The sequence below is a fragment of the Vespa crabro genome, chromosome 5 (assembly GCF_910589235.1).
Source record: "Vespa crabro chromosome 5, iyVesCrab1.2, whole genome shotgun sequence".
NCBI classification, from domain to species: Eukaryota; Metazoa; Arthropoda; class Insecta; order Hymenoptera; family Vespidae; genus Vespa; species Vespa crabro.
The window spans coordinates 8,649,616-8,662,115 of NC_060959.1; the positions used below are offsets into that span (position 1 = coordinate 8,649,616).

The 12,500-nt window shown below is 33.3% G+C and overlaps 1 protein-coding gene across 1 annotated transcript in view; it reads left to right on the plus strand.

The window, feature by feature from the left end:
• The window catches only part of LOC124424352 (acetylcholinesterase-like), a 157,067-nt gene extending 144,993 nt beyond the window's left edge, over positions 1-12,074 (plus strand). Inside the window, exons 4-6 of the mRNA XM_046963265.1 lie at positions 4,332-4,495; positions 9,691-9,848; positions 11,631-12,074. Of these exons, the coding sequence (XP_046819221.1) occupies positions 4,332-4,495; positions 9,691-9,848; positions 11,631-11,794 (486 nt within the window). The 3' untranslated portion in view covers positions 11,795-12,074. The remainder of the gene's footprint in view (positions 1-4,331; positions 4,496-9,690; positions 9,849-11,630) is intronic.
• Positions 12,075-12,500: the final 426 nt, after the last annotated feature.

Consider the following 12,500-nt stretch of genomic DNA (forward strand, 5'->3'; position numbering starts at 1 on the left):
TTCTTTTTTTCTTTTTTTTTTTTTTTAATTTTTTTTTTCCATCTGTATCGTCCGTTCTTAACGCGAACAACGAGTCTACCTCGAATTTCGAATGGAATGTAAATTTATGAATTAAAAAAAAAAGAAAAAAAAAAAAAAAAGAAAAACAAAAAAAGAACAAAAGAAAAAAATAAAAGAAGAAGAAAAAAGAAAAGGAATATGGAAAATGTGCAACTTGCATATGAGAATATGCGCTAATGCTATATGAATTATTTAAAAAGAAAAATTACTTTTCGAGAACGTTCAACTTTCTTTTTTTTTTCTTTCTTTCTTTCTTTTCTTTTTTTTTTCTTTTTTTTTTTTTTTTTTAAACTGACTCTACCTAGCGAGTAAGAACTTCGAACGTACCAACCTCTCCGAAAAATATTTTCGTTCTTCAGAACAATTTACACGAGGGAATAACACATATCCATATACATGTATGTATGTGTATGTGTATGTGTATGTATGTGTGTGTGTGTATGTGTGCTTGTGTGTAAGCACATAAGAAAAGAAAAAGAGAAATAGAGATAGAAAAGTACTATCACGTATCGTTGCGAGTTCTCTCTCTCTCTCTTTTTCTCTCTCTCTCTCTCGACATAAACGATACTGCGGATATAATAAAGAAGCAAAAATGTTTTTCCAGCTATGAATATAGAATGGCAAGAACAACGACGACAATAACGACGAGTTGCCACGTCTAACTGGTATCTCTTACAAGCAAATAAATGTGCTTGATCTTTTATATGAAAAAGGATAAATGAAAGTGGACGTAGATCGATGAACGATGATCAAAACGATTAACCATCAACACGAATTTATCTCATTTATTCTAGAACAGGATGACAAATGTTTCACTTACTTTACAATTTACTATACTACGATTTCTCTCTCTCTCTCTCTCTCTCGCTCTCTCTCTCTCTCTCTCTCTCTCTCTGACTTTCCATTATTTCTTAATGATGCGAAATTAATTTATCGATTTATCGTACATATGTATAATTTTATAAAATATACATTGAAAAAAAAAACGCGATTCGTAATTGAATATAAAAAAAAAAAAAGATGACGTATGAGGGTATAATTATATCATGAACGATATATGAAAAAAAGATGATTAAAGAAGCGAGGAGATTAAATATTATATATATAATATATATAAAGGATGAGATTAAATATTGAGTTTAAAATATCGTCAAAAAAAAAAAAAAAAAAAAAAAAAAGAAAAAAAAATACACAAACACGTACGTACACAATACATAAGAACCATAAATACAAGATTAAAGAGAAATGAACGAAAGTAATGAGAAATAGAGTGCATGTGTACAAACGGATGTACATATATACATACATACATACATACATACGCTCACATGTAGTAAAAGAGTGACAAATAAAAGTGACTCGGAAGGAAGGACTTGTGTTCGTCTTACGAGAAACTCTTGAGAGTTTCTGAAATTAAATGTCAATCTACTGGGACATAAAGTGAGTTAGTAAAAGAGTGAGTAAAAGAGTAAGTGAGACGGAGATAGAGAAGAAGGAGAGAAGGAGAGAGAGAGAGAGAGAGAGAGAGAGAGAGAGAGAGAGAGAATGAAACAGAAGGGGTTGAAGGACGCTTTTTGTAACAACGAACTTTTCTTGAACAGAGCACTCCCCTCCCCGCCCTCTCTCTCTCTCTCTCTCTCTCTCTCTCTCTGTCGTTGATAGAGCCTCTTCGATGAAGAGCCAAGCATTTTACTTTTCACAGTTCGTCGAAAGCTTCGGCAAAGAGTTTACTCGTCTATCGTCTCGTTCGGCTTTGCAATCGCGTAACCGGAGATTGGAAATTACTTGCCGCGAGCTTCGCCATTGCTAAAGAGAGATAGATAGATAGATAGATAGATAGATAGATAGAAAGAGAGAAAGAGAGTAAGTGAGAGAGAGAGAGAGAGAGAGAGAGAGAGAGAGAGAGAGAGAGAGAGAGCTTGACTCCTCTCCACGTGGGATTTATGGAAGAAAGCTATTAAATTTATTACACGCGATTGGGCTCAACGAGAGATTATGATCGTGGAAGATCGAGGGTCGACCGATTGAATAATGAAATAACTCTCGATCGTCGTTGTCGTTATGATCGAGGGCGTAACGAGTTGCGATACATCGATGTAACTCAATGCTTCTATACATAATATATACATATGTATGTATATATATATATATATATAATCGCGGGAGCTTACCCACAACACTCCAATGGAACTTTCGTCTTATAATCAAACCGATTTAGGATTCAACATTAATTTTGACCTCTAGCAAAGGTCGATTTAGAATAAACAAAATTATAAATTGCTTGAAAATAGTATATGTTATCGTTTAAACGATTATACATTTCGTTTATAAATGATATTATTGATATTTATTGCTATATATTTATATATATATATATATATATATATATATATATATATCAATAGAAATATATATAGTCTAAGGTATTACTTGAATACTATATTAGATAATATATTATATTATCTATTGCGATGTCTACAGTTATATGTTCAAATGCAAATGATTCTCCATTTTTAAAATTATGAACGACATTGACGTCGAATAGGCCGGACTCTAGAAAAATGAAAAGAGAAGAAGAAAAAAAAGAAAAAAATAAAAAAGATAGAGGAAAAAAGAAAAAGAACAAGAAAAAGAAAAAACAGGAGAAAAGATTTGAAAGTCATTATAAAAATCATTTGTTTTTCAAGCCTTCCAATGGTATCGTAAAAATAAAATAATAAATGGATTCGTCCTCGCGGAGCGCGTTTACCAAAGGAAAACGTTTTACGGGGCAAAGATCTTAACGGTGAATTTACATATAGGAACAATAGCTTTCGGCAAAAATGGATTCGTTCGTTAAATTCTCTCGTAGCTTTGCATCGTAAAAGAGTTCGACGTTAGAATCGTTGGAATTTTAAATCCAAGGATTTTATTATTATTTTATCCATCCACGATTTTCCCTTGTACCGATATAAAATATACTACATCTTTTTCTTTCTTCTTTCTTCTCTTCCTTTTTTCTTTTTTTGCTTTTGCTTTCCTTTCTATTACTATGTCATCCTTTCCCATATGTGCACGAAATATATATGCATATGTTCTTAACATCGAACAAAGAAGAGGCACATGGCCCGTATACGAAGCATGTTCGGCCCTGTTAAATTGCTTCGCAATATATATATATATATATATATATATATATATATATATATATATATATATATATATATATATATAGGTTGAAGGTCGAATAATTCGTTGAAGAAAATAAGATTAGATGTAGATACATATATGTTCTTTGAGAAATTGGATTCTTGCATTTCATATAAATAAATTTATTGTTTGGAAATAAACATATTACTTTCTCTCTCTCTCTCTCTCTCTCTCTCTCTCTCTCTCTCTCTCTTTCTCTCTCTCTCTTTTTTCTCTTTTTTCATATTTTAAAAGCATTATGTTCGAAGCGACGGTATTTCGTCGTGTTAAAAAACAAAAAAGGAAGAAAAAAAAGAAAAAAGAAGGAAAGGAAGAAAGATTATGCTAAAAGAATTCTTGACACATAGTAAACGCAACAGAAGCATTAGAATGCTCGATCAAACACTAAGTATGCATCATCGGCACTCGGCTGATTTTCTAAATGCCGTCGAAGAGGTACCGCGAAATTCCAGGATTATTGGAATAATCAAAATTCAAATAGTTTCGATTGTGCATAACTAACTATGACGTTATCTGAGAGAAAATAAATGTTATCCTACAATGTATAAACCTTAAGTAAAATACGCGCTTGTTATTTCCTTTTGTTAAAAAAATTAACTAGAGAAAAAGAGACAGAGACAGAGAGAGAGAGAGAGAGAGAGAGAGAGAGAGAGAGAGAGAGAGAGAGAGAAAGAATAGCCATATAATTTTTATTTAAAATATTTCTAATGTATCATAAGCAAAAGGAAAAAGAGAGAAAAGAAAAGGAGAAAGAAAGGGAGAAAAAGAAAAAAGAATTTTTTGTTTGTTTTTTTAAACAACATTATTTACAAAAAAAAAAAAAAGAAAAAGCAAAACGTTCTCCTGTATCGAATCGAAGAAATGAATTATCCCCTTTTTAAAAAAAAAAAAAAAAAAAAAAAAAAAAAACATAAAAATATAATTCTCTTTCTCCTTTATATCTTATTCTTATCTTTTTTTTTTTTTACCTTAATAAAGTAGGACTCTTGTAGACGGGGTGAATGAAAAAAAAAAAAAAAAAGAAAAAAAAAAGGGAAAAAACGAAAAGAGAAAAAAAAAATTTTGTTCTTCTTTCATTACAGAGAACCAGTACCAATCTCTGGGGCGAATGGATGGGCGTAATGCACGGTGACGAGATCGAATACGTATTTGGAAATCCTCTGAATATGTCCTTGAATTATAGCGATAAGGAGAGGGATCTTTCCATACGAATGATCAAGATTTTCTCTCAATTCTCTTACGACGGGTAAGTCGAAGTTTTCAAATTTTATCCAATCTATAGAATCGGGATTCGCCTTTCACGTTTATCTCTCCCTCCATAGAAAATATATATGTATATATATATATATATATATATATATATATATATATATATATATATGTATATATATATAGAAAGAGAATAAGGAGGGAGTGCGCAGGGGGAGGGAGGAAAGGTGTGGTTAGGGATGGTAGAGGAACATAGTACGAAAAAGTTTCATTGCAAATTCACGTATCTCCAACGTATTCAAAATTGATCCTTTTTCTAAAGTTAACGAGATTAACAAAAAACTTTTCGTTCGCGAAAAAATATCTACGGGGAAAAAAAGAAAAATGGAAAAAAAGTGAAGAAGAAAAGAAAAAAGAAAAAAGAAAAAAAAAAAAGCCAGAAAATGTGTTCGTTTATCCATTCGTAGTGAATTACGTGAGTTTTCGAAGGAAAGAAAAAAGTAAATAAATCAAAATAAAAGAAATATAACAGGGATGACCATCGTCTGACAATACAGACTCAAATTTCCCAGACCCGTATTTAATTTTCCAACAAACAACATGACCCAAGTATACCGGCAATTTGCACGATCGAGAACTACCCTCTCTCTCTCTCTCTCTCTCTCTCTCTCTCTCTCTCTCTCTCTCTCTCCCTCTCCCGCTTTCTATACCAGTGAAATTAATCGAAACTTTGGGTTTAATTCGAAATTCAATTGTTCGTATATTTGTTGAATGGTAGTCAATTGTTAGAAATATAAACCGAGAATAAAATTCATTCGACGAGAATTTCCTCTCGATTCAAATAATGAAAAAGAAAAAAAAAAAAAATAAAAAAAAAAATAAAGAAAAAAAAAAGAAGCATAAGGAAAAAGACGAAAAGAAAAGAGTAGAGAGAAAAAGAAAAAAAAAAGAAAAGAAAAATAGAAAAGAAAAAAAGAATTGGAAGGAAAAGTTAAAGGGACGGGTAAGTGTATACATAAATCTTTTACGAGTTAGCGTCAGTCAAAAATAGAAATCGCATGAAACATTACGACAGCACGAAGAGAAAAGAGGCGGGGGTTGGGGGTTGGTGTTGATGTTGGTATTGAAGACGGCACCAAGAAAGAATGACACAAATTTATCGAGATTTAAGTTTATTATGACGTATCGCTCTTGTATCCTCACAAAGTGAGAGAAAAAGAAAGGTTTGAAGCTAGGTGGTGAAAGGGGAAGGAAGGGACGGAGGAGAGAGAGAGAGAGAGAGAGACGAACATTTCGAAATATATTATTTTATCTTCTTTTCTCACAAAATCACGATTCTCAATATTTAATTTATTGTAAGAGAAATACGATTATCTTTTTCGTGTTTTAGACAGAAGGAAACATCCTTAAATCTTTACGTACTAACTAATTGACAATATAAGTTTGTTCCTTGCTTTTAAACTCAAAAAGTAACCGGTAAACGTAAAACGTGAGTGGATATCTATTGAAATATTTAATTACTTCGTGGCTTCTCTGGTAGTTTCTCTAATTTGAACTTTGTGAAAGATACGGCTTCAAATATATCTTAGCTCGTGTAGGTTCATATGTGTGTATTAAACGTACTTACGTTGGTATATATATATATATATATATATATATATATATATATATATAATTGTATTCGTGTGTGTGTATAGATATAAATAGATATGTTTCGTATCTGTACGAATCGCAACTTCGAATGGTTTACTTCGTCGAGAGCTTATCCACGATACTGTTCCAAAATGGAAGCTTTAAGGGATTACTATCCTAGCGATGTCCTGTTACTCTGCATCAGAATTAACTGTGTCTGGTCACTAACGTAGTGATACTACGTGTTACTAACGGAGCAACCGACCAACTATAAGTTCTCGTTGAGAGATTTCGTGAAAATGAATCGTCGAAAGCTTCTATTTGCCAATGGTAATTTCCCCTTCTTCAGACTCCGATCTCTCTCCCCCCCCTTCCCGCGATCCCCCGGCCCCTCCCCACCACTATCTTTTGTTTGTACCTCTATCTGTGTTTATGTAATACAGTATTATTTACTTGATCCACGAATCTCACTCGTCCTTACGTCCTTCGATCTGTTATGATAATGTCACTCCTGAGTACGTTTATAAAGTAAGGAATAAAAGATTATTAGATACAATAATAATAAAGGACGACTATTAGATTTACGTACGTTCGTATTTACTTACTTTCGACGTTAAACTTTATAACAACGTATTAATATTGGGATTGCGCACGCAAAGATATTATTGTACGTATTTGTGATTTGTTTGTTTCGATTGAATAGGACTTTATCGTTTTTCTGATTTTTGCTTTCTTTCTTTTTTTTTTTTTTTGTTTTTTTGTTTTTTTTTTTTCTTGAAGAGAGAAAAGAAGAAGAATAAAAAAAAAACGGAGTATATTTTCACAAGGATATCGATTAATCTAATATGAAAAAAAATCATCGAACGACGAATCATGTATGTAAGCAAAAAAAAAAAAAAAAAAAACAAAAAAAAAGAGAGAAAAAAGAAAAAGAAGAAATAAAAAAATTTTAAATAAAAGAAAGAAAAAAAAATTAATCATGAGACGTAAATTTTTAATGGATTAATTATAGATTTAATTTATAGATTTTAATTTTATATTAGATCGTAGAGCACACGTGCGTTCTTGACTTTTTAATCAAAGCTATAATTTGCATTGATTTCGCAACGATAAATGACGCGTTCCGATGAAAATATACATAGGTTCATTTCTTCTTCTTCTTCTTCTTCTTCTTCTTCTTCCTCTTCTTTTTCATACTTCCTTGTTTTTTTTATCGATCGACGGCATTTTATCATACAAAGTGGCATGATTAATGAATAGAGAAACGGTGAATACGAATGAAAGGAAAAATTGAAATGAAATTATTTAAGGAGAGTGGCGTCATTCAAATGAGAGAGAAACTCGATGATGATTGAAAAAGGAAAAAATAAAACAGTTTATATGCTCGCGATAAGAATGTGTACGTAACGGGGAAAACGAAAGAAAAAAGAAAAGAAAAGAAAAGAAAAGAAAAGAAAAGAAAAAAGAAAAGGAAGAAAGAAATGAAGAAAGTATTATCGAAGAATCGAAAGGTACTTGACTTGGCAAAAACGAGAGATAAATGAGATGATCGATCAAACGAATACACGATCTTTACGATTGATCAAATAGAATATCGTTCAATTATTTCGCTCGTAACAAATGAATTCGTTTAATCCAATTTAATTTCTCTTGTTCCTTTCTTTTTTTGTTCTCCTTTTTTTCTTCCTTTTCTCACTCTCTCTCTCTCTCTCTTTCTCTCTCTCTCTCTCTCTCTCTCTCTTACTTTTTTTTTTCCTGCGAAGAAAACCGATTTAAAACTTATCTCGTAAGTTTAAAAGCGAACGAATTGTTAGTTTCGTTCGTAGCAATCTTCTATTAGCAAAAGAAACGAAACTATCTCTCGTAGTAATCGAACGTACAAATGCTTTCTTCTTTCTCTCTTACATACACATACACACATGCATATATATACATACATACGGAGAAAGAAAGAGAGAGAGAGAGAGAGAGAGAGAGAGAGAGAGAGAGACATAGTTCACAGTCGAGATAATCGATACACCAAGAGCGAGTAGAGTTGGAATTTCGTGGCATTCCTCACTCCTGTTTCCCCAGTTGCAAGTGTTTACTCTTGAAATTAACCAAAGCTGTCTAAATCGAAGCAAAGCCACGAGGTTCTGATTGCTCTACTGATGAAACCCCACGTTCTCCGTGTTCCACGAACTGAATACACTACCACAAACATACGACATGTGACATCTACTAAATGTACATACACAATATATATATATATATATATATGGACATACGTTCGCATACAAAGAAAAAGAGAGAGAGAGAAAGAGAGAGAGACCCGTATATAGTCATTTGATTCTTCCAATGAAAAGCAGCTCATCGTATCCAAAAGAAAAGCAATTTTCCAACGAACGTTCTTCTCATCCATCGTATCTACCAACCTAAAAACCTTATCATTTCGAAGGTCGATCCAAGCCGTCCCGATATAACTGAGATCAACGAAGATGATTCCGAATCTTCGGGTCAATGTAGTCCTTTTCCTATTCGAATCCTTTATCGATCCCATATGCCATGGCACGCACGCATGTGAACATATCCTCTCTTCCCCAGCCCCCACCCCACCTCGCCCCGCTCCGCGTCCCACCCTCTCTCCCTCATTCCTATTTCCTAATTCCCGTTTTTCCCATTTCAACGATCCTTCAAGATTTCTCCATCCAAAAAGATCAAACGTACGTCTTTAAATGCTTTCGATTTATTTATCGGCATCTCCTCGCTAATTTCTTCTACCATTTACAAAGTATCAAGTTTATTTACAAAGATCCTATTTATTTAATTAACTGATTATAACTTCAACATTTTGATAATCAATCGTTCGATTTGTATTATTAGAAAAATTCGTAATGTTCAATTCGATATCATTCATTTCCTGTCGTCGTGGAAATAATATCTTTTGAATAATTAAATTCCAAAATCTAAATCAATTGTCGCAATAGATGTCCCGAGTTGATCCCAAAGGTGAAATAACGAAATAAGTCCTAAGTTGAAAAGATGGAACAGGGGAGTGGGGGGGGGGGGATTTAATTTTATTTCTCTCCCCTCCACCACCACCGCCATCACCACCCATCCCCCTCTTTTTTTTTTTCTTCTTCTTTCCTTTCGAACGATAATAAAATATTCACGCGCGACAAAGAGAAGAAACAATAATGGATAAGAAAGGAAAAGAAAAAGAATGATCTCAGTCACTAGTTCGCCGATTCGAAATGATGGAAATTGCGATAGAAGTAAAAGAGATAAAATGAGAGAAAAAGAAAAAGAAAAAGGAACAGGAAGAAGGAAAGAAGGAAGAAGAAAAAATGAAAGATAAAAAAAGGAAGGAAAAAGGAAAAAAGAAAAAGGAGAGAATAGAAACGAAATAAAAAGATAAAATGAACGATGACGTCCAAGTTATGCATAGCTTTTCATCATAGATATTCTCCCTTGCTTTAATACTTTTCATTAGGATTCTCTTTGGCGGCTTTCACATTTTTATCATTATTTCTTATTTCAAAATGAGAACGGATCTGTGTATCGTTTGGTTTATTCAGTAAGAGAGATCGTTCTAACGTTACATTGAATTATTTCCAACAGGAAACCAACGAACGAGGAGTCAGAATGGCCGCCATATTCGAGGGATCGACCAGAATATTTCATTTTTAACGCTGAGAAAAATGGCCTAGGGAAGGGATTGCGCACTACGTCCTGCGCCTTTTGGAACGAGTTTCTACCGCGGCTCAAAGGAGTACCCGGTATGTATGAAACACACACACACACACACACACACACATAGAGAGAGAGTGAGCACACAAGAGTTTACGTGCCGTAGTCAACACGATTCCCTCCCCCCCCTCCTCCTTCTTCTATTCAATTTTCTACCGTAGGAAAACTCGTCGAAACCTTTCGTTTCGTAAGGACGTTTATTTTACGCTCAAATTGTCACGTCTTTCGTCCCCTTTGTCCTTTTGCATGCCATTCAGGATAAAGGATTAAACGATCCCCACTAAATTACCTTAACAATTACCTTAAACCTTGAAAGACCTCTGTAACGTTGCTGCTTTTGCTACCTTTGCTGACACACTTCCTTCTATTTCTCTCTCTCTCTCTCTCTCTCTCTCTCTCTCTCTCTCTTGTACATTTGTTCTCCCTTGTAAAAACATCGTCAAACTGGCGGACCAAATTAATTCATTACGAATTCAAAGCTTCCAGAGATTCATCAAAATCCGGTCTCACATATTTTTTCTTTCTCTTTTTTCTTCTTTTTGTTTTTTCTTTTTTTTTTTTTGGTTTTTTGTTTTTTGTTTTTTTTGTTTTGTTTTATTCATTCCGTAATCGATTGCCAAATCGATCATTTTCCCAATTCCTTTAACGAACCTTAACGAACATTAATGAATTTCGATCTATCGATCTTTTGTCGACGACCGAGATTATCTTTTTATTTTCTTTCTCTTTCTCTCTCTCTCTTTTATCAACGAACTACCTGTTTTCTCGATTAAATCTCCATTTCGTTTCCATCGAATGGTCAACGCTAGTAACTTCGATAACGATAAATAGAGAGAGAATGTATGTATGTGTGTGTGTGTGTGAGAGAGAGAGAGAGAGAGAGAGAGAGAGAGAGAGAAAGAGATAGATAGATAGATAGATAGATAGATAGATATAGCCTCATTTCGTTCGACCAAACCCGTAGATGCAATTCCATATTTTTGTTTATTCGGTAAATTTCGAATTAAATGGTAGTCAATTGTTTACTCAACGAGATGAACATTCACGACGAGCTTTCCTCCATGGAAACATTCCAAAGTAGTAAGTGACTATATAAATATAGATATACGTTCGAAAATTCATGTGTCCCAATTTCAATAATAATCATTTTGTCATATCGAATGCCGTATAATCGATAATCGATCTTCTTTTAATCGATTTTCTTTTATTAGTCTTTCTTCTTCTTCTTCTTCTTCTTCTTCTTTTTTTCTATTTCTTTTTTTCTTTTTTTGAAGATAAGAAAACGCACAACGAACATGAAGAATATTAAATGTGCTTGTTAATTTAAGTCATTCAATATTATATTGAATGAAATAAAATAATAAAATAAATTGTGAACAATCAGGCTATCGGATATTCCAATTAAAAACGTTAATTATTATACCGTTTCTTTTACGCTCCTTTGATCAAAGAAAAAGAAAAAGAAAGAGTAATAAAAGAAAAGAGAGAGAGATAAAAAAGACTGAATATTTCATTTTATTTTCTCTCTCTCTCTCTCTCTCTCTCTCTCTCTCTCTCTCTCTCTCTCTCTCTCTCGAAAAGAGACAGTAAAGAAAGTGGATAGAAATCCGCTCTGTTTTATCTTCGAGATGAACGAGACAGGATCTTCGCATTAGCATATTAAAACTTACTTTACCATCATCTCCCTGAAAATCAACCCTCTTTCTTTCTCTCTCTCTCTCTCAGCGTCTTTTCCTTTTTCTTTAATCTATTTAACGGGCGACAATGGTTAATATCCTACGTCGAAAATTGAACCTTTTTTGTTTTTCTAGATCCAGCACCGGAAGCTTGCAAGAGCGTGATAGCTTCAAGCGTATCAGCGAGCGGGGCCAATCGACATGTTTATCGAATGCGGAATGCCGAAGATATTATTATATTATTGGCGGCTATCGTTACGTCTATTTGGATGATGTCCCTACGTCTCGTAAACGGCTAACCGACTTCAAGTTTTCTGATCAAACTCGAAATTGGCAACGAGTTCTACGTCAATATCGCAGTTTAATTCGCTATTATCTACGAGGAGACGTAGATCCGAGATTTTATTCGCTAGGGAGAACCCAAAAGGAAGTTATTCGTCAAACGAAAAATCATCATTGATAAAGTGTGTTGTCAAACGTTCTAATGTAGAGAAAGAAAATACAAGAGAGAAAGAGAGAGAGAAAGAAAGAAAGAAAGAAAGAAAGAACGAAGGAAAGAAAAAAAGGAAGAAAAAAAGAGATAGATAGATAGGTAGATAGATAGATAGATAGATAGATAGGTAGGTAGATAAATAGATATTATAGATAGATAGATACAGCGAGAGAGAGAGAGAGAGAGAGAGAGAGAGAAAAGAGCGAAAGAAGAAGAAAAAGAAGGAGAAGAAAAAAGAAAGAATTTCTTTTTCGGCGTAGATCTTTCCTTCTACCTCGATATATAATTGAAGGAAGAAGAAAATAGAATTAAAAAAAAAGAAAAAGAAAAAAAAAGGAAAAAAAAAAATAATAATAATAATAACGATAAAAAAAAAAAGAAAAAAGAAAAAAAAAAAGATAAAAGTAACTGCGAGCTTTTCTTCTTCGCGAGTACTTTGTTATTAAAAAGATATAGCGTTTATGCGCGCGCGTGTATATGTGTATGTTTATGTATGTATATGTGCGTGCGTG